The sequence below is a fragment of the Salvelinus fontinalis genome, chromosome 33, assembly GCF_029448725.1.
Source record: "Salvelinus fontinalis isolate EN_2023a chromosome 33, ASM2944872v1, whole genome shotgun sequence".
NCBI classification, from domain to species: domain Eukaryota; kingdom Metazoa; phylum Chordata; class Actinopteri; order Salmoniformes; family Salmonidae; genus Salvelinus; species Salvelinus fontinalis.
The window spans coordinates 22,210,938-22,232,039 of record NC_074697.1 but is presented as its reverse complement, the minus strand read 5'-3'; the positions used below and the strand labels follow the sequence as shown (position 1 = coordinate 22,232,039).

The following is a 21,102-nucleotide window of genomic DNA, read 5'->3' as shown; positions in this document are numbered from 1 at the left end:
GGCAGAGAATCCCAGTGGATAGAGGGGAACCGGCCAGGCAGAGACAGCAAGGGGGGTTCGTTGCTCCAGAGCCTTTCCGTTGACCTTCACACTCCTGGGCCAGACTACACTCAATCATATGACCCACTGAAGAGATGAGTCTTCAGTAAAGACTTAAAGGTTGAGACCGAGTCTGCGTCTCTCACATGGCTAGACAGACCATTCCATAAAAATGGAGCTTATAGGAGAAAGCCCTGCCTCCAGCTGTTTGCTTAGAAATTCTAGGGACAATTAGGAGGCCTGCGTCTTGTGATCGTAGCGTACGTGTAGGTATGTACGGCAGGACTAAATCGGAAAGATAGGTAGGAGCAAGCCCATGTAATGCTTTGTAGGTTAGCTGTAAAACCTTGAAATCGGCCCTTGCCTTAACAGGAAGCCAGTGTAGGGAGGCTAGCACTGGAGTAATATGATACATTTTTTGTTCTAGTCAGGATTCTAGCAGCGGTATTTAGCACTAACTGAAGTTTATTTAGTGCTTTATCCGGATAGCCTGAAAAGAGAGCATTGCAGTAGTCTAACCTAGAAGTAACAAAAGCATGGATTCATTTTTCTGCATCATTTTTGGACAGAAAGTTTCAGATTTTTGCAATGTTACGTAGATGGAAAAAAGCTGTCCTTGAAACAGTCTTGATATGTTCGTCAAAAGAGAGATCAGGGTCCAGAGTAACGCCGAGGTCCTTCACAGTTTTATTTGAGACGACTGTACAACCATCAAGATTAATTGTCAGATTCAACAGAAGATCTCTTTGTTTCTTGGGACCTAGAACAAGCATCTCTGTTTTGTCCGAGTTTAAAAGTAGAACGTTTGCAGCCATCCACTTCCTTATGTCTGAAACACAGGCTTCTAGCGAGGGCAATTTTGGGGCTTCACCATGTTTCATTGAAATGTACAGCTGTGTGTCATCCGCATAGCAGTGAAAGTTAACATTATGTTTTCGAATGACATCCCCAAGAGGTAAAATATATAGTGAAAACAATAGTGGTCCCAAAACGGAACCTTGAGGAACACCGAAATGTACAGTTGATTTGTCAGAGGACAAACCATTCACAGAGACAAACTGATATCTTTCCGACAGATAAGATCTAAACCAGGACAAAACTTGTCCGTGTAGACCAATTTGGGTTTCTAATCTCCCCAAACGAATGTGGTGATCGATGGTATCAAAGTCAGCACTAAGGTCTAGGAGCACGAGGACAGATGCAGAGCCTCGGTCTGACGCCATTAAAAGGTCATTTACCACCTTCACAAGTGCAGTCTCAGTGCAATGTGGGGGTCTAAAACCAGACTGAAGCATTTCGTATACATTGTTTGTCTTCAGGAAGGCAGTGAGTTGCTGCGCAACAGCTTTTTCAAAAAATGTTGAGAGGAATGGAAGATTCGATATAGGCCGATTTTATTTATTGATTTTATTTATTTATTTATTTTTCTGGGTCAAGGTTTGGCTTTTTCAAGAGAGGCTTTATTACTCCCACTTTTAGTGAGTTTGGTACACATCCGGTGGATAGAGAGCCGTTTATTATGTTCAACATAGGAGGGCCGAGCACAGGAAGCAGCTCTTTCAGAAGTTTAGTTGGAATAGGGTCCAGTATGCAGCTTGAAGGTTTAGAGGCCATGATTATTTTCATCATTGTGTCAAGAGATATAGTACTAAAACACTTAAGTGTCTCTCTTGATCCTAGGTCCTGGCAGAGTTGTGCAGACTCAGGACAGCTGAGCTTTGGAGGAATACGCAGATTTAAAGAGGAGTCCGTAATTTGGTTTCTAATGATCATGATCTTTTCCTCAAAGAAGTTCATCAATTTATTACTGCTGAAGTGAAAGCCATCCTCTCTCGGGGAATACTGCTTTTTAGTTAGCTTTGCGACAGTATCAAAAATAAATTTCGGATTGTTCTTATTTTCCTCAATTAAGTTGGAAAAATAGGATGATCGAGCAGCAGTGAGGGCTCTTCGATACTGCACGCTACTGTCTTTCCAAGCTAGTCGGAAGACTTCCAGTTTCGTGTGGTGCAATTTCCGTTCCAATTTTCTGGAAGCTTGCTTCAGAGCTCGGGTATTTTCTGTATATCAGGGAGCTAGTTTCTTATGACATATGTTTTTCGTTTTTAGGGGTGCAACTGCATCTAGGGTATTGCGCAAGGTTAAATTGAGTTCCTCAGTTAGGTGGTTAACTGATTTTTGTCCTCTGACGTCCTTGGTTAGGCTTCTCTAAGCTTAATAGCTTCTCTAAGATTTTCACAGGACGCCATGTCTCTAAAAGAGTGTCAAAAGGAAATATATGGTTGGTTGTGTTCTAGATGTTGGTTCTAGCAGTTTAAGGTGTTCGTTCCAAGTATTCTAAATGTTCGTTCTAAGAGTTCTAGCTGTTAGTTCTAAGTGTTCTAGATATTGATTCTAACAGTTCTAGCTGTTGTTTCTAAGTGTTCTATATATTGGTTCTAAGTGTTCTAGCAGTTGGTTCTGTTCTGGATTCTAAGTGTATTGTTCTCTTGTCCCCAGACCCACACCATCTTCTCTCTGCTGGGGTTGGACCATGCCTACGTCACCAGCATTGGACGACTCATCGGAGTGGTGTCCCTCAAAGAGGTGAGTGACACAGATCACCTGGGGTTGACAACATCAACATGGCACTGTCCCATCATCGTTTACAACATAACAACAGCCACCATTGTCATAGACCTCTCCATCATCATCATCTTTCTCACTGTCACAATCATCAGCATAACATGACGTTATGACTGCAACTACTGTTCACTGAAGGATGGAAATGTCAGTACAACATACTATGGGGGATTCGCTCTCTTGCGACTTTGGTTGAATGAACTAAAATCAGGCCTGACAAGGCCAATGAAAGCCCCGCCTTCCACAGGTGATAAGCGTGAGGCTCGGATTCATTCCTTCAATTTAATACCGCTTTTCACCGAGCCCAGGAACATGCGGTGTGGGGACAAACAGGTGCTTTACCTCGTTTCCCTCCTTCAGGGAACAGTAGTTATAGTCATAACGTTACGTTCTCTTTTCAAACAACGTCGGTACAAAATACTGTGAGAAAATGGAATCCCAACCCCTACGGATTTCATTGTCCTTGTCAGGCGTGATTTTTGTTCCTTCAACCAAAGTCATGACTTTGTGTTGTACCGAAGTTGACTGACTGAAAGGGAACTGTCACCACCATCACACATAGTCAGCATTAATGAGCTCTGCTCTTTCCGGCCCTTCAATTGGTGACAGACAGCAAGACAAATTACTGGTTAATGTTCCTTGCAGTCTCTCCTCTCACTGTCTCTTGTTATTTCTCTCTTGCTCTCTCTTCACAAACAAAACAGGCAGAAGCACGCAGTCTTTGTAAATTGGCTGGAAAACAGGAGATTGTTGCTAAGCACAGTGTTGTTCCACTGGCTGACATTTAGGCCTTTTGTTTGGTGTTAGACAAGCAGACAAAAACAGCAGTGAGACGAGCTTCTCCTCGCCTCTCGTCTCGTCTCCTCGCCTTGCTTCTTCAATCAATCAATCAAATGTATTTCTAAAGCAATTTTTACATCAGCAGATATCACAAAGCGCTATATAGAAACCCAGCCTAAAACCCCAAACAGCAAGCAATGCAGATGTAGAAGCATAGTGGCTAGGAAAAACTCCCTAGAAAGGAGGAGGAACCAGGCTCTGAGGGGTGGCCAGTCCTCTTCTGGCTGTGCCGGGTGGTGATTATAAAAGTACATTGTCATTTTAAGGCCAGATTGTTCTTCAAATGTTCATAGATGATCAGCAGGGTCAAATGCACCAGTACTTTCTCTGTCACACAGTACTGCTGTATTCAGCTCTCCTTATACCTCCTAATAACTAGATATACAGGGATGGTTGTGTTTGTGTGTGTTTAGAAACAGCTGTTGGCCAGACGTCTGTCATGGTTGGGGAAGGAGAGGGATGGAGTGTGTGGCATGACGTCTGATCACGGCTATTGTTAGGGGTGATAAATGTTGACTTCCATAACCATAAAATGTGGTAATTTTTACTTTATTATAGGCTTGGGCAGTATCTATATTGTCATATCTTCATACCGACCTTGTGCACTACCAGGATATTCATTAATACCTGCACTGAACACAAGGGGAGCAATTTTCGAACCCCGCTGAGCCTTTGTAATCCGAAGGTTAGAAATGCTAACAAGTACATGTCAAATCCCATAGAAAATGCTAACTAAATGCTAACAAATACTTAAGTCTCTGACCTAAAGAATTTGCAGGACAGACAACCCAGCTCATAAGGTTATACTAGTAACAAAAATATGCTATTCAGGTTTTGCTGTACAGACCAAACAAATATTAGACTGCAAGGCAAAGAACAAAGAGCATCAAAGGAGAAAATTGTGGACTACAGGAAAAGGAGGGCCCCCATTCACATTGACAGGACTGTAGTGGAGCAGGTCGAAAGTTCCTTGGTGTCCACATCACCAACAACCTATCATGGTTCAAACACATCAGGAAAGTCGTGAAGAGGGTACGGCAAGGTTTTTCCCCCTCAGGAGACTTGGCATGGGTCCCCAGATCCTCAAAGTTCTACAGCTGCACCATCGATAGCATCCTGACCGGTTGCATCATCGCCTGGTATGGAAACTGCTCGGCATCTGACCGTAAGGTGCTACAGAAGGTAGTGTGTACAGCCCAGTACATCACTGGCGCCAAGCTTCCTGCCATGCAGGACCTACAGTACCAGTCAAAATTTTGGACACACATACTCATTCTTAGTCAAATAGCCCTTACACAGGGCTGTCCTGTTGTAAAACAAATGATAGTCCCACTAAGCACAAACCAGATGGGATGGCGTATCGCTGCAGAATGCTTGGGTAACACTAACAGTGTCACCAGCAAAGCACCATCACACCACCTCCTCCATGCGGTGGGAACCACACAAATCAAATCAAAGTTTATTTGTCATGTGCACTGAATACAACAGGTGTAGACCTTACAGTGAAATGCTTACTTACATGCTCTAACCAATAGTGCAAAAAAGGTATTCGGTAAGGGAAGTAAAGACATAAGGTAAGTAAAGAAATAAAAACAACAGTAAAATAACAGTAGCGAGGCTATAAAAGTAGCAAGGCTACATACAGACACCGGTTAGTCGGGCTGATTGAGGTAGTATGTACATGTAGATATGGTTAAAGTGACTATGCATATATGATAAACAGAGAGTAGCAGCAGCGTAAAAGAGGGGTTGGGGGGGGGGGGGGGGGGGCACAATGCAAATAGTCATTTGATTACCTATTCAGTAGTCTTATGGCTTGGGGGTAAAAACTGTTGAGAAGCCTTTTTGTCCTAGACTTGGCACTCCGGTACCGCTTGCCATGCGGTAGTAAAGAGAACAGTCTATGACTGGGGTGGCTGGGGTCTGACAATTTTTAGGGCCTTCCTCTGACACCTCCTGGTGTAGAGGTCCTGGATGGCAGGCAGCTTAGCCCCAGTGATGTACTGGGCCGTACGAACTAGCCTTTGTAGTGCCTTGCGGTCAGAGGCCGAGCAATTGCCATATCAGGCTGTGATGCAACCAGTCAGGATGCAGAGATCATCCGTTCACCTACTCCACGTCTCACAAAGACACGGTGGTTGGAACCAAAAATCGCAAATTTGGACTCATCAGACCAAAGGACAGATTTCCACCGGTCTAATCTCCATTGCTAGTGTTTCTTGGCCCAAGCAAGTCTCTTCTTCTTATTGGTGTCCTTTAGTCGTGGTTTCTTTGCAGCAATTAGACCATGAAGGTCTCCTCTGAACAGTTGATGTTGAGATGTGTCTGTTACTTGAACTCTGTTTATTTGGGCTGCAATCTGAGGTGCAGATAACTGTAATTAACTTATTCTCTGCAGCAGAAGTAACTCTGGGTCTTCCTTTACTGTGGCGGTCCTCATGAGAGCCAGTTTCATCATAGTGCTTGATAGTTTTTGCAACTGCTCTTGAAGAAACTTTTGAAGTTCTTGAAATGTCACTCATTGACTGACCGTCATGTCTTAAAGTAATGATGGACTGTCGTTTCTCTTTGCTTAATCTAGCTGTTCTTGCCATAATATGGACTTGGTCTTTTACCAAATAGGGCTATCATCTGTATACCACCCCTACCTTGTCACAACACAACCGATTGGCTCAAACGCTGAACGCATTGAGGAAATAAATTCCACAAATTAACTTTTAACAAGGCACACCTGTTAATTGAAATGTATTCCAGGTGACTACCTCATGAAGCTGGTTGAGAGAATGCCAAGAGTGTGCAAAGCTGTCATCAAGGCAGAGGGTGGCTACTTTTATTGAATCTCAAATATAAAATATATTTTTAACACTTTTTTGGTTACTACATGATTCCATGTGTTATTTCATTGTTTTGATGTCTTCACTAGTATTTAACAATGTAGAAAGTAGTCAAAATAAAGAAAAATCCTTTGACTGGTACTGTATATACTAGGCGGTGTCAGAGGAAGGCCCACAAAATTGTCAAAGACTCTGGTCACCCAAGTCATAGACTGTTCTCTCTGCTTCCGCAGGGCAAGCAGTACCGGAGAGCCAAGTCTAGGTCCAAAAGGCTCCTTAACAGCTTCTACCCCCAAGCCATAAGACTGCTGAACAATTAATAAAATGGCCAACCAGACTATTTTCATTGACACCCCCCCCTCCTTTGTTTTTACACTGCTGCTACTCGCTGTTTATTATCTATGCATGGTCACTTTACCCTTACCTACATGTACAAATTAGTTAAACTAACCTGTATCCCCGCAAATTGACTCGGTACCGGTACCCCATGTATATAGCCTCATTATTATTATTATTCTATTGTGTTACTTTTTTATTTTCTTAACTGATTTGTTGGTTAAGGGTTTGTAAGTAAGCATTTCACAGTAAGGTCTACACCTGTATTTGGCGCATGTGACAAATACAATTTGATTTGGGAAGCTTGATTTTGGAAGAAGCTAACCACTTAGCTAGATAACTAGCTACTAAATTAGCAAACCAAATACACAACTGCAGAGATTTAGCACATTTTAGACACTTAATATTTATAAGATGTCTTGCTGGCAAACATTTAGTTGTGAATTCCATACTGTAACTAGATCATCTGGTGCATGTTGCACAACAGAGAGTGACTTGTCGTTGTGTACTCGTAAACAAACACCACATGACGGAACAACCGGTAAGTTTCATAAGGAAAAATTGTGACCAGTGAAATGAAAAACGCAATCTTTATCTCCTAACATATTGCATAAGTTGACTGCAGGTATTTGCTTAACAAATAACTAGAAATATGCACCAAAAAAAGTAATACTTCAAAGAAATAGTTTCAACGGTATTGACTGTATTGAAAAAACATCCCGTAGCCATTTCCAAATACCCGGTATACGGCCCAAGACTACTTTATTACCATGGTAGCAGAGCCACACGCCCTATATTATCACATGTAATATTGCCATGGTTAAACCTCACCATTCTGCTTTGGTCTACACAAAAGAGGGAAACCTATTCAGTTGTTCAACTGAATGCCTTCAACTGAAATGTGTCTTCCGCATTTAACCCAACTGTCCCCTCTGATACAAAGCCTTCATTATTTTCAATCCCAAATTGACTGGTACTCCATAACTGTGACCCGTAGTCCCTAAGTGTCAAGGTGTTCAGGCTAGGGGTCTGTTTTGGATTGGGAAAGTCTCTTGGCGTTTGTTGACTGATTCTTCCTGTATTATCTCTGTAGCTGCGGAAGGCCATCGAGGGCTCTGTGGCGGTGAAGGGGGTGAAGGTGCGCCCCCCTCTGTCCAGTTTCCGGGACAGCGGCACCAGTGGCACCAGCAGCAGTAATAGCGAGAACGAAGCCACAGAGCTACACAAGCTGTGGGACCGCCACAAGTCCATGTCCCTCCCCCGGGAGCACCTGGCATCTGACTCTGACGAGAAGTCCCAGTGAGGGGGATGGGGACTGGGAGATGGGGACATATTTTTGGGAGAGGTATATTGGATGGGGATTGGGACAGGTAAATGGAGACAGGTATATTGCCGATGAGGGGGAGGAGTAGGTTGAGCGTTGACCCCCCCCCCCCACTTAGAAACCGCAACCGATGCTGCAACCTCATAGCTTGGATCAATATTTAATTCTGGAATATAGAGTTCTCGCTTCCTCTCCTTGCCTTCCTTTCCATCCCTCTCTCCTTTACCCCTCCTCCCGGTGGGCCTTTGGGCCCTGCACTTACTCAACTCAAGGGATTGACTCACCACAGACTGGACCCTGCTCTCCACTGGGTTTGGGGGGCCCACAACAGAATAGATCTGTGTGTTAGGGAGGGGAGTTAAGATGTCACTGCTTAACAAAGTTTGTCAGAACAAAATGTATAGAATGTGGTTTGACTGTAAAAGGGATTGCATTTTCTTTTTTTGACAACTTTGGTATTGGTGAGGAAATGTTCAAAGTTTGTTTGCATTTTGTGGACCTGTAAACGTTTCTTTCTGACCAGTCTTCCAAATGCAGACGGTTCTACGGTGATAAGAAGATAGGCTTGTGTACCGGTATGGATGTGAGTGTGTGTATTGATGCATGGACCTATTGGTTTGTATGTATTTACACGAAGAAGGTAGAGAAACCAACCACCTGCTTTAATTCCTTTGTGATTTGAATCTTCTTATCAGACACATTTCAGTCTTAACATTCCAGCTGTGTTCTACTTTGTTCCCATCTGTTTTAGTGACCTGGAACTGGAAATAAGTAGCCTAGTGGTTAGAGCGTTGGGCCTGTAACCGAAAGGTCGCTGGTTCGAATACCTGAGGCAACAGGGTGACAAGTCTATCTTTGAGCAACACTTAACCCTAATTTGCTCCAGGTGTGGCTGACCCGGTAAAACAACAACAACACATTTCCCTGCAACTATCTGTGACAATAAAATGTCAATTTTTTTTTTCACCTTGCCTCTGTAGAGAGAACCACATACTGTTCTGGTCTCACATTGGGAGATGTCTTCACCACTCTCTCTCTGTCCTCTCCCTCTACCCCTATTCTTTTCTGTGTTACATTAGTGCTTGAGTCTGGGTGAGAGAATAGTCTACTCAATGCAAACAGATGTACAGTATGTATGTAGGTATTCTGTAGAATGGTGAAAACATGTGTTAACATTTACCTTTCAGCATGCTTCAACACACATGCTGTGCACTCCTTTAAGAAAACACGGCCTCAAAAACACACACACAGATTTTAATAAGAGCCAGTCCAAGAGAAGAGGGCTTTCTCTAGGTGTAGCTCTTAATAACCCTAACTGAGTATGTTGGGCTAGGGAGGGGGGAGGAAGAGGGAGAGTGAATGGAAGAATGAAAGATCACAGAATGAAAGCATTTTCTGTTATCTAATCTGCTGCGTTAGGGAGATTTCTTCAATAGAACCCATGGTAGCTTTCTGGTTGGCCAACTTCACATCCCCACTGTCCACTATCCAGTTACACTACGGTGATCAGAGTAAGGTCAGACCCAGACCACATAGAACCAGTTTAAATAATGCTGACCAGTAGCCAACTGACTGAAACTAGATATCTGAACTAACTGACCAATGATCAAACACTACAGCCCATCCATACTGACCAATTAGAAGCCGTCAGCATTACCGATCGGTGATCTATACATGACCAATGATAAAGCACTCCATTCCTACTACAGTATGAGTTATCAATAGTCCTACTGATATATAGAGCTGCCTAGAGGAGGTCTGGTTAGATGGTTAAGAGTCTGACCTCTTGATTTTGACTTATTCATGTATTTTCCTCATGACAGTCGCTGGCTTTTTTAATGTGCTGCATGGTTTCCTTAGTCATTTGAATGTATTTAACTATTAAGTATGTTTTGCTTGGTGATATAAGCTCCATACTGCACAAGCCCAGTGTGCAGCTTCCAATCAGATCACATACAGTTCCTTATTGAATTGTCGGCAAAAAAAAAGTAAGTATGGCCACTACTCGTTTTCTTTCAGTCTCTCACTCGCTCATTCGCTCTCTCTCACTGATTGATTAACAGGCAGGGGTCATTTTGAGGCTTCTTTCTTCCTCTCTCCTTTGTAATGTTTGCACTGAAAGGCTTGATGCCTCTGAAAAGGACTGAGCAGAGTCACTTCCTGTGTCAAACACTCCTTCCACCTGCAATTGTTGTTATTTGGATTTTACTGTTTTCACCCAGCAATGTCATAATTTCTGCTCACATACACAAGCTCAGAGTATCTGACTGTGGTTATACACATTCAGATTCCTTATTCAATGCCACATTGAATAAAGCACACACACACACACACACACACACACACACAGTTCTTGCCTTGTTCACCACCACTGAAAAGAAAATACACACACACACATATACATAAACACACACACTAACATGTTCACAGACTGACATGCCCATCCTCACATGCAGAGAGAGACACTCACACACCTTGAGTGACAGCATGGCTTTGCATGAAGGAGTGCATGTGACTTTGAAGGCTGTGTTTTCATATTGTTAGAACTTTGACCAACAGAACATATGAGAAATATTCTGTTGTGTATACAGGGTTGGGTAGGTTACTTTCTAAATGTAACCCTGTGTGTATATCATTTTAATGGACAATGTCAATATGCTGATGGCTATTTTGTTGAATGTTTTTATTCTCACTTATTTTGCATCTTTTCTCATTGAATTAGTTTTGATCTAGGTTTGATTGGCATTCATTCATCCAATGAGCTTTAATCATGGCTTATTTTGGAAAAGGAGATGGGCTTTTTGGGGAATGTGTGGATTTAAAACTTTGCTATAGGTTTACAGATTTAACGTATTTAACATCATTGCTGTAATACATGATTGTTAATTTAAAATCTAACTGATCTACATTGCTATCTATCGAGTTGCTCTTCCTGAAACTCCTTTTTAGTTTTTGTTGCGTATTGCTCTTCCCTGTCTGATTGTTATAAAAAGGTCCAATGTTCAATGTTTTTCCAGCCTTGCAGCATGTACCCAACATTTCTACAATGTTTATATATGTAATTTGAATAATGCAAGTAACACTATAAAGTAAGCAGAATGAGACCCACTACCTGAAGTAACAGGAACATTTAACCAACGTTTGTAGAATGTTTAAAGGACCCACGGGTGTTCTCGTGGTCTGTATGACATCGTCATTTCACAAGTGCCTACATCATCCTGGCCCCTGCATGGTAACAGGGGTAGGATAGGTTTTCTCTGTAAATGAATGTGATAAGTTTGAGGGATAGAAATAACTACCCATGTCTCTGCATTTGATATATATACACACACACACGGAGGATGTGTCAGTATAGTGTGCAATTATCCATAATCACCATGGCAACTCTCTGTTGTCAGTCCCCAAGCTTGCCAAAGGGACCAGCGAAAATGCACGTTTGATTTGCTTTAGTGTTTGTATTTTTCAGATGGGTTTTTCATTATTTTGTGTTTCTCTTTAGTCATTTTCTTCTTATTTTCCTTTTCCGTTGTCTATGGCATCATTTACTACAAGATAGATATTTTAGGGCAGGCGCATATTTATTAATAGGTGTTAATCAAAATAGAAGAATCTGATTTGTTAGTTTTTTTATTATTTCTATTTGAATGATTAGATTATCAACTTGTGCAATAATGATTGTTCATCTCACTTTCTAACTAGATTTTAATATATGACTTGACATGAATGTAAGAACCTTATTTTTTGTGAAGAAATTGAAAAATGTTAAACAATATGTATGTAATGACACACACTGTCTGTTTGGTCCCAGGCCATTTCTGGATTCTGCTGCTTGTACTGTCTCTGTCTGACTCTGGACTGTATGATGTGTTATAGGCCCACTACGGAAACCCACTGGGGTCGAACCAGCCAGAGCTTAACAAGTCCAGTGCTATTTTTCGCTATTTTTTTTAATATCAGGGATGAATAAAGAAATTTTAACAAATGGGAGTCTGGAATCTTCCTTTACCTCACCCCTCTTTTTCTCTCATCCCCCCTCTCCTCCCAGAAGCTGAAGAACAGCAACTGTTTTTTTTCTCTCTTTCTGTTTTTCTATCGCTCTCTCATTCTTTCCCTCTGGAGTGTGTTTGTTGTTAAAAAAAAAATCAGTTTTTCTGAGTGAAATGCCATCTGTACTGAAATGGGCAGATAAATGCTTAATTATAGCTAAATGGGTCAATTTGTTAAGGTGTGAAAAGTATACCTCTCTCCCTGTGGAGCCTAGCGTCTGTGTTTCAGACAGCTGTGCTGTAGAGTAGGGTGTGTTTTAAACGGCCCCGTCCCTGCTGTTCCAGATGAGATAACAGTCCCGTTTCTGACGCCTTTTGTTCTGGATTATGTCACCGTGTAGTCTGTAATCCCTGTAATCTGACCAACACTCAACACTGCAATCTGAGATGAGACCTAACACTGCCCAGTCCTGTTAGAGAGAGAAACAGAGTATGTGTATGATGGAGAGAAAATGGTACAAAACAAAATGGCAAATGGTACAAAACAAAACAATTTTTTACCCATCTTCTGTAGTTTATTGGCATACAAGTAATTTGTATTGTGGTGCTGGTGCCGGTGCTAGTTTTTGATGGTGGTGCTAGGCCTTGGAACAGTTTTACACATGCTCAATACAACCACTTTCAGTTTCATCTCCTGTCCCAGGCGATGTGGACTTCATATTGATTAATAATAAATGAAGGTGTCACAGTAAAAGTCCGTCTCCTCAGATTGGCAGAGAGTAAGGAGGATACAAGGGGGGACTATTTTAACTGTGACTCATAGTCAGACAGGCAGATTGATGTAATTGCTGCTAAAAAAAAAAAGTGCAGAGGGCTCTATGAAGAAAGTTTCCCTGAGCAAACTAAACTCTGACTTACGACTGATACTGTGTGAGCGAGAGGCTAGGAGATGGAGAGGAGAGATGACAAGCATGGGATTTCTTTTTGCTTCTCTTAAAACTTGTCAGACCAATTATCATCCAAGATACTACTGGCTCTATGGCTCTGGACAAGTATTCATTGTCAGGAAATATGCAAGAAATAGCTAGTCCCTTATTCATGAACAGAGCTCTATCTCAGGTCTACCCAGTGTGTTCAGTTTGGGGGGGGGGGGGGGTCTATCTGTAACCTGGTCTGAACTTTTCTTTGACTAGGATGCGCTGTGTATGTAATAAACCAAACCCCATGTTACTTTAATATGGTACAACGTTAATGATGCATTTTCTTTGAAGATGATTCATTTATTAAATCAACAATCAACATTAACCCATAAACAAAAATAAATCAACTGAAATCAAATCATTTTTTAACGATAGTGTTTCAGTACATCACATCTCTTCTATGTATAAAACTGGAGGGTGAAAATAGAAAACCATCTGAAGTCAGTCAGAGGTGTGGAGGTCCAAGGTGTGCCTCAGAGCGGTATGCGGGGGGTGTAGGGGGCTCCATCACCCCCATAGTGGGGATCCTCATGACACTGACCACCAGCATGCCCTCAGGGGTCAGTGTGCCACTGACCGACAGGGGGTCCATGTCCTCCGGTAGCAGGGAATTATGGGTAAACGTATCACTGACACTCCCATCCTCCAACACCTGAGGGAGAGAGGGTATGGTGAGAGAATGAGGGAGGAAGAAGGAAGAAAAGTGGAAGATGGCCAGCAGAGGCGTAAAGGAGAGATTGAGAAGAGAGGTAATATAATGAGGGAAGGTCAAGGAAGGGGGGAAGGTGAGAAGAGGGGGAATAGAGGATAAATCAAGGGAAGAAGGGATGGTGAGAAGAGGGAGATGAAGGTGAGAAACAGTGAGGTCAGTACATACAGATGTATCTTTTGATCACTGTTGTCGTACCAGGAAATGCAAATTGTGGTGTATTCAAGGTTTAAAAAGGCTTCTAAAGTTTGTAACTTCCACTTAAAAATGTCAGACTTGATTTGCCCTAACAAAAAATGTATCAACCCCTAGGAAAATGTCCATTAATTATAATCCACATTATTTAAAAGTCCTGTTGCTGAAGTATTTTTTTCCTGCTGTGAGAATCAGGGTCAAATTAAGATGGTGGGGAGCTAAGATCAGGCAGAGAATCACAACAAACGGTTGACCAAAGAGCAGTATTTGTCTAAGCAGGGCCTTGGGGCTGCATGGTGAATGGATGAGAGGACTGGATGTAGGTTTTATTAAGTGGTTCTCTGGCCTGTTAAAGAGGAGCTGTGACATGGTTGCCTTACAGCCTCAGCAGCGTTTCCTCTCTCTCCACTCTGCCATTTACTACTGATTACAAACTTCTTACACCTGGCTGAGGCTGGGAGAGCAGGAGGCCTAGTGAGATTATACAGTACAGTTAATGGTCAGCTATAGCAGTAAAATACAGATGTTGTATCTCAATTTGATCATCCTGTTGTTGCAGGAATGTTCCTGCACAACAGGAAACGCAAACTCGTAGTGCATTCAAGGTTTAAGAAGGCTTCTAAAGTTTGCAATTTCCACTTTAAAATGTCAGCCTTGATTTGCCCTAGCAAAAATGTGTCAACCCTTGCGAAAAATGTCAATTATTTATAATATTCAAAACAAATCACATTTCCTGACGGATTATTTTCCTGTTGTAGCAAACTGGCTCAAATTAAGGTATGGCATCTGTATATAGCTCTCCAATAGCCTCACCCTTCATTGGGATTCACACTTCTCCCTCATCATCCCCCAGTACACAATAACCAAACACATCATGAAACAGGACACACAATAAACACATACACACACATCATTGCACTTATAATTTGTACCTACAGTGTGCACACAGACACATCCTCTTTCACTAATGGGTACCCACACATACACACTATAACCTTCAGACACTCACCTTTTCAGCGTGGATGACTATGTTGTGGTTGTAGGCCATCAACACTATGTCATGAGGTTCAAACTGACTGACGTCAGCTGACATGTAGTAACTATCCCCCAACGATCTGACCACGCCCATACTGGCAGGACGACCTGTCACAGTGCCACTTGTTGGGCCTGGAGGGAAGTGCAGACAAAACAGTGGAGACATGAATATGTTGATTTATTCAATTCTTATTTTCTTGTTCTCATTAACATCACCAACTTGGGGAAGAATAAACCAGAGCAAGAGAAAATATATAAAGGAATTAAGGGAAAAAATGAGTGATTTAAAGTTAATTATCCAGTTCTTGGGGGAGGATATATTTCAGTTTTATGTAGAGACAACTGGAGAATACAGGCCATTCAAGCTCATGAGTGAGCAATGATTCTGTTTGGAACATAAAGCTAATTTAATTCCCAGAAAGAACCTGAGTGGTATACTACGAAGCAAGCTAGATCTAATCAGGCTTTTATAAAGCTAGCCAACTTCAGGTAGCTTCGCATTCTAGGTCAGAAGGGCCGGCTCCAGTCATAAGCGACATAAGCGGTCGCTTATGGCCCCCAGCCACTAGGTGGCCCCGAATCCAAAAAAAACTCAGTTGGGGTCTCAATTTACTGTTGAGAGTTAGAATAGTAGAATACGTTAAACAAGAGTAAGTTAAACATTTGGTTGTGCGTCAGCAGTTTTTCTCTTGTTTAGTCAGTCACTGACAGTCACTCAATTAGCCATGTCAGCTAACAATTTTTCGATTGGTAAATTAGTCTAGCCAATTATCTAAACTTGTAGTAATCATGGCCGAATACCGACCGGGCACTCGGGACACGTAGCCAGGGGCCTGGCCTCCAGTGGGCCCCCATTGATTTTGTTGGTCACTCTCACTCAGATATTATTAACGTGGCATAAATCATGGCAAAATGGGTAGAATTGCAGGATATTAGCTTTAAACTGCAAAAATGTTATCTCTGTCCCTTGGCAAAATGTGTAGAACTACTGAAAACTTGTTTAAAACTCACAAAAAACAACTACAAAATATGCAATCAGTCCTCTTCCTCAAATGAAGACTCAGACACTTCATTCAGGATAAATGGTGTTAGCCCTGAGTTATGCTGCGTTCAAAACAACTGAGAACTCAGAAAGAAAAATAAACTCCAACTGGGAAAAAATAAAAATTCCAAGTCAGAAATTCTGGCATCTTTCTAGAGCTCCGCCCTGGAGCAGGTTAGCTCTGAAGGATTCGTTGCCATAGAAATGTACCTGAACAAAAGGTGAGCCACTTTCATATGACTGGGTTAACTCAGAGTTGACTAAAGTTACCTCGCTTACTCCTGAAACCTGGTACGTAGTATACCCCTCAGCACAAAATAGAGCCAAACTCAAGCCCCGTTTATCCCCGGTGCTAACCTGCGTCCTTTGTACCGGTTGTGTCCACATGATCTTACTGCCCAACTGCGGAGGTAGTCAGGCACCCATTGTGTCTGGATATCTCACAAGTGTAAACGGATCTGGACAATGAAACCATTTAAATCCTAATTATTCCGCCTAAAATCATTGACAGGTGGCACCACTAATCTATGACATCAACATGTATTAAAATAAATAAATATTATTTTGAAAGAATATCTGTCAAATAGTTATCATACAGGGAGGTACCAAAGACTTACTCATAAATGCTGTCAACTGTTTTTTTCTTTAAAGGTTTTACTTTTTACATATTCACTTTATTATTTACAACATATTTTCATTGTAAGACAGAGAAAAATGTAAAAGTTTGATATATTTCACAATATAATTTGTAATAATAATTTTGATTTGGGTTATTAGACATCCAGTAGCTACACATAGTCCATAAACAGTCTTTAAAGCCATCGTTATCATTTTGTATGTTTATGGCTCTGAGGAAGGTCCTTAGTTTTAATTTCCCTCTTTGGCATTTTAGCACCTATGAGAGTTTCACTGCCTCGACACTGTCCAACACTCAGGCAGGCCTCTTACAGCCTATTAAAGCATTTTAGCTAAGACACTGGAGACTGGTTGGAGCCCTATGGCAGACATCTCCCACTGTTCTGATTCATTATCTTCTTTGAGATGCTGCTTTTTCTACCAGAATACCTGTAACTTCCACAGACTCTAGCAGCTTCTGGGCCATTCCACAAATACAGTGCCTTTTGATATTTTAAGTACAAATTGTGCACCAATACTGCATAAAAGTATGTTATATTAAATTAAAAGCCCTGTAATATAAACCAATGGAACATTTTATAAATCAGATATTTTATATTAACAAAGATTTGCTAAAGTGCCAAAAATCTGCATTTTGACATGTCCCACGTCATGTTTTTCTGACTTCTAGGAAGATTTTAACCCACGTAACCCATAACTTGTCCCCATCATTGTAAAGCTTTAGTTGTTCTTTTGCTTTGACGAAGTAATTTCTGAAGACGATTATTTATTTAATGTGATTGGTGATTCATTTACATTTGTCCCTCATTTAAAGGACAAGTTCACTTTTTTATGTAATGACATGTTATAGAAGTGTTCAGACACTTTGTTTTGAGATTTCACTTGGTTTTTAGAAACTTAGCCCAAAAAACAATAGACTTCCTCAGACTTGTTCTGCAATAGGGGGCCTGTGTGTGAGCATGCCCATGTTGAAGTCAGAAGTATACATACACTTAGGTTGAAGTCATTAAAACTCATTTTTCAACACTCCACAAATTACTTGTTAACAAACTATAGTTTTGGCAAGTCAGTTAGGACATCTACTTTGTGCATGACACAAGTACATTTTCCAACAATTGTTTACAGACAGATTATTTCACTTATAATTGTATCACTGTATCACAATTCCAGTGGGTCAGAAGTTTACATACACTATGTTGACTGTGCCTTTAAACAGCTTGGAAAATTCCAGAAAATTATGTCATGGCTTTAGAAGCTTCTGATAGGCTAATTGACATAATTTGAGTCAATTGGAGGTGTACCAGTGGATGTCTTTCAAGGCTTACCTTCAAACTCAGTGCCTCTTTGCTTGACATCATGGGAAAATCAAAAGAAATCAGCCAAGACCTCAGAAAAAAAATTGTAGACGACCACAAGTCTGGTTCATCCTTGAGAGCAATTTCCAAACGCCTGAGGGTGCCACGTTCATCTGTACAAACAATAGTACGCAAGTATAAACACCATGGGACCACGCAGCTGTCATACCGCTCAGGAAGGAGACGTGTTCTGTCTCCTAGAGATGAATGTACTTTGTTGCGAAAAGTGTAAAACAATCCCAGAACAACAGCAAAGGACCTCGTGAAGATGCTGGAGGAAACCGGTACAAAACTATCTACATCCACAGTAAAACGAGTCCTATATCAACATGACCTGAAAGGCTGCTCAGCAAGGAAGAAGCCACTGCTCCAAAACCGCCATAAAAAAGCCAGACTACGGATTGCAACTGCACATGGGGGTCAAAGATTGTACTTTTTGTAGGAATGTCCTCTGGTCTGATGAAACAAAAATAGAACTGTTTGGCCATACTGACCATCGTTGTGTTTGGAGGAAAAAGGGGGAGGCTTGCAAGCCGAAGAACACCATCCTAACCGTGAAGCACGGGGGTGGCAAGCATCATGTTGTGGGGGTGCTTTGCTGCAGGAGGGACTGGTGCACTTCACAAAATAGATGACATCATGAGGAGGACAATTATTTGGATATATTGAAGCAACATCTCAAGACATCAGTCAGGAAGTTAAAGCTTGGTCGCAAATGGGTCTTCTAAATGGACAATGACCCCAAGCATACTTCCAAAGTTGTGGCAAAATGGCTTAAGGACAACAAAGTCAAGGTATTGGAGTGGCCATCACAAAGCCCTGACCTCAAGCCCATAAAATTTGTGGGCAGAACTGAAAAAGCATGTGCGAGCAAGGAGGCCAACAAACCTGACTCAGTTACACCAGCTCTGTCAGGAGGAATGGGCCAAAATCCACCCAACTTATTGTGTGAGGCTTGTGGAAGGCTACCCGAAACGTTTGACCCAATTTTAACAATTTAAAGGCAATCTTACCAAATACTAATTGAGTGTATGTAAACTTCTGACCCACTGGGAATGTGATGAAAGAAATAAAAGCTGAAATAAATCATTCTCTCTCCTATTATTCTGACATTTCACATTCCTAAAATAAAGTGGTGATCGATCTTAACTGACCTAAGACAGCAAATTTTACAAGGATTAAATGTCAGGAGTTTTGAAAACCGAGTTTAAATGTATTTGGCTAAGGTGTATGTAAACTTCTGACTTCAACTGTACATCACCATAATGAGAGCTCTGCCATTCCTAAAAGGCACATTTAGGTGTTTTTGGAGCCTTTGTCTATGTTTCATCCTTGGCCCCCATACTGCAGAACAAGCCTGAGGAAGTCTATCGCTGGTGTGTTAAGTTTCTCAAAAGCAAGTGAAATTACATGACAAGTGTCTGGACACTCCTATAACATGCCATTTACATTGGAAATTGAGAATTGGTAAAACAAAAAAAAAAGTGATCTTGACCTTTTAACGGCGAACCCTGTTACTTGAACTGAACTTTTGTTTTAATATGGTAAAAATATATTTTTAAAGAAATATTGGACATGTAAGAGTCAACTCTCTTTCGCCATTTTGTGGTAGAAAACTGAGCGTGTTCAAAATAACTAAGTCAACCCATATTTGGATGGGCTAAAAATGATTTAATAAGTTCAATTTTTTTGTTAAGCTTGTATTCAATTGCTCCTCCCTGTTGTCCCTCAAGGGCACGTCGACAGATTTTTTTTACCTAGTCAGCTTGGAGATTTGAACCAGCAACCTTTTGGTTATTGGCCCAGCACTCTTAACTGCTCATAACCACTAGGCTAGCTTTTATCCAAGGTGCAGGAGCCTGGTCCTGGATAGCTTCTGCTCAATTTAACCACTGTTTACTGTTTTTAATTTTGCCTTTATTTAACTATTGAACAAATTCTTATTTACAATGACAGCCTAGGAACTAGGGGTTAACTGCCTTGTTCAGGGGCAGAATGACAGATTTTTACCTTGTCAGCTCAGGAATTCAATCTAGCAACCTTTTGGTTACTGGCCCAACTCTAACCACTACCTGCTGCCCCCTACCTACCATTGATGTTATTCTACCCAAACCCCCAACTCCGCCTCACCCCAACAACCCCCCACTCACCTGGATGCCCGTAAGAGTCTTTGCAGTGTCGGCTGAAGGGGGCCAGACACAGGGGGGCCACATCCCCCTCCTCTTTAAACAGGCTTTGGGGTCCCACCCCTGCTGCCTCCAGGAAAGGCTCAAACAGGGGGACCGCCGCCCCACCACCAGACCCCTCTGACCGGTAGGTGCTGGAACTGCTGTAGCAGGCTGACGAGCGGAACGAGGAAGAGGAGGAACGGCTGGATGAAGAGCTGGTCAGAGCCATGGTGAGAATTGGTGTCTAAAACACACATACACACACACACACACACACACTGAAACTACAACTCACTCAGTGAGATTATTTTACTACTAAATTGTTGACAACACACCAAGACAATGCTGGTGGCTCTGTTCTTTAGAATCAGCCCAGATACTCTTCAGAAGTCAGTAATCCCTTTTTCCACTGCACACACACTGACACTGAGCTCTCTGCTGTCTCTCTGGGTGTAATTTAACAAAGTCCCAAAGCATTCTGGGAAAGTGGCATGCTATGGCCCCAACGTGTAGTCCTCTTTTCTCCTTACAAGGTGGTGTGTCCAGTGATGGTAGACAGGAATAACGGTAAAAGAGATAAGATGTGTGCTCCTCACGCATGCAAGTTTATATATACACACACACACACACACACACACACACACACACACACACACACACACACACACACACACACACACACACACCTCAAATGACACACACACACACACACACACACACACACACACACACACACACACACACACACACACACACCTCAAATGACACACACACACACACACACACACACACACATACACACACACACACCTCAAATGACACACACACACACACACACACACACACCTAAAGTAACATAGAGATTACTGAGCCAAGGGGTGCACTCAGAGATGTTTTAGGTATGCGGTCAGAGATAACAGAATGAGAACAACAGGTTGAGAAGGTTGTGCGAACGTTGTTTTTTTAAACTGTCTGACCATCATTTGACTGTCGCTCTGTAC

The 21,102-nt window shown here is 41.8% G+C and overlaps 2 protein-coding genes across 5 annotated transcripts in view; one reads left to right on the top strand and one right to left on the bottom strand.

Annotated features, from left to right (window-relative positions):
• The window catches only part of LOC129831823 (chloride channel protein 2-like), a 259,926-nt gene extending 247,949 nt beyond the window's left edge, over positions 1–11,977 (top strand). For all 4 annotated transcript variants that reach the window (XM_055895309.1, XM_055895308.1, XM_055895310.1 and 1 more), the window contains 2 exons: positions 2,539–2,625; positions 7,765–11,977. In XM_055895309.1, the coding sequence (XP_055751284.1) occupies positions 2,539–2,625; positions 7,765–7,974 (297 nt within the window). In that variant the 3' untranslated portion in view covers positions 7,975–11,977. The remainder of the gene's footprint in view (positions 1–2,538; positions 2,626–7,764) is intronic.
• A 554-nt stretch (positions 11,978–12,531) lies between these two features.
• LOC129831821 (heat shock protein beta-7-like) lies at positions 12,532–20,722 on the bottom strand. The gene is made up of 3 exons (XM_055895305.1): positions 20,084–20,722; positions 14,875–15,032; positions 12,532–13,613 (listed from the first exon to the last, which is right to left on the bottom strand). Exons 1-3 carry the CDS (start codon positions 20,328–20,330, stop codon positions 13,407–13,409), a joined length of 612 nt encoding a protein of 203 aa, XP_055751280.1. The 5' UTR covers positions 20,331–20,722; the 3' UTR covers positions 12,532–13,406.
• Positions 20,723–21,102: the final 380 nt, after the last annotated feature.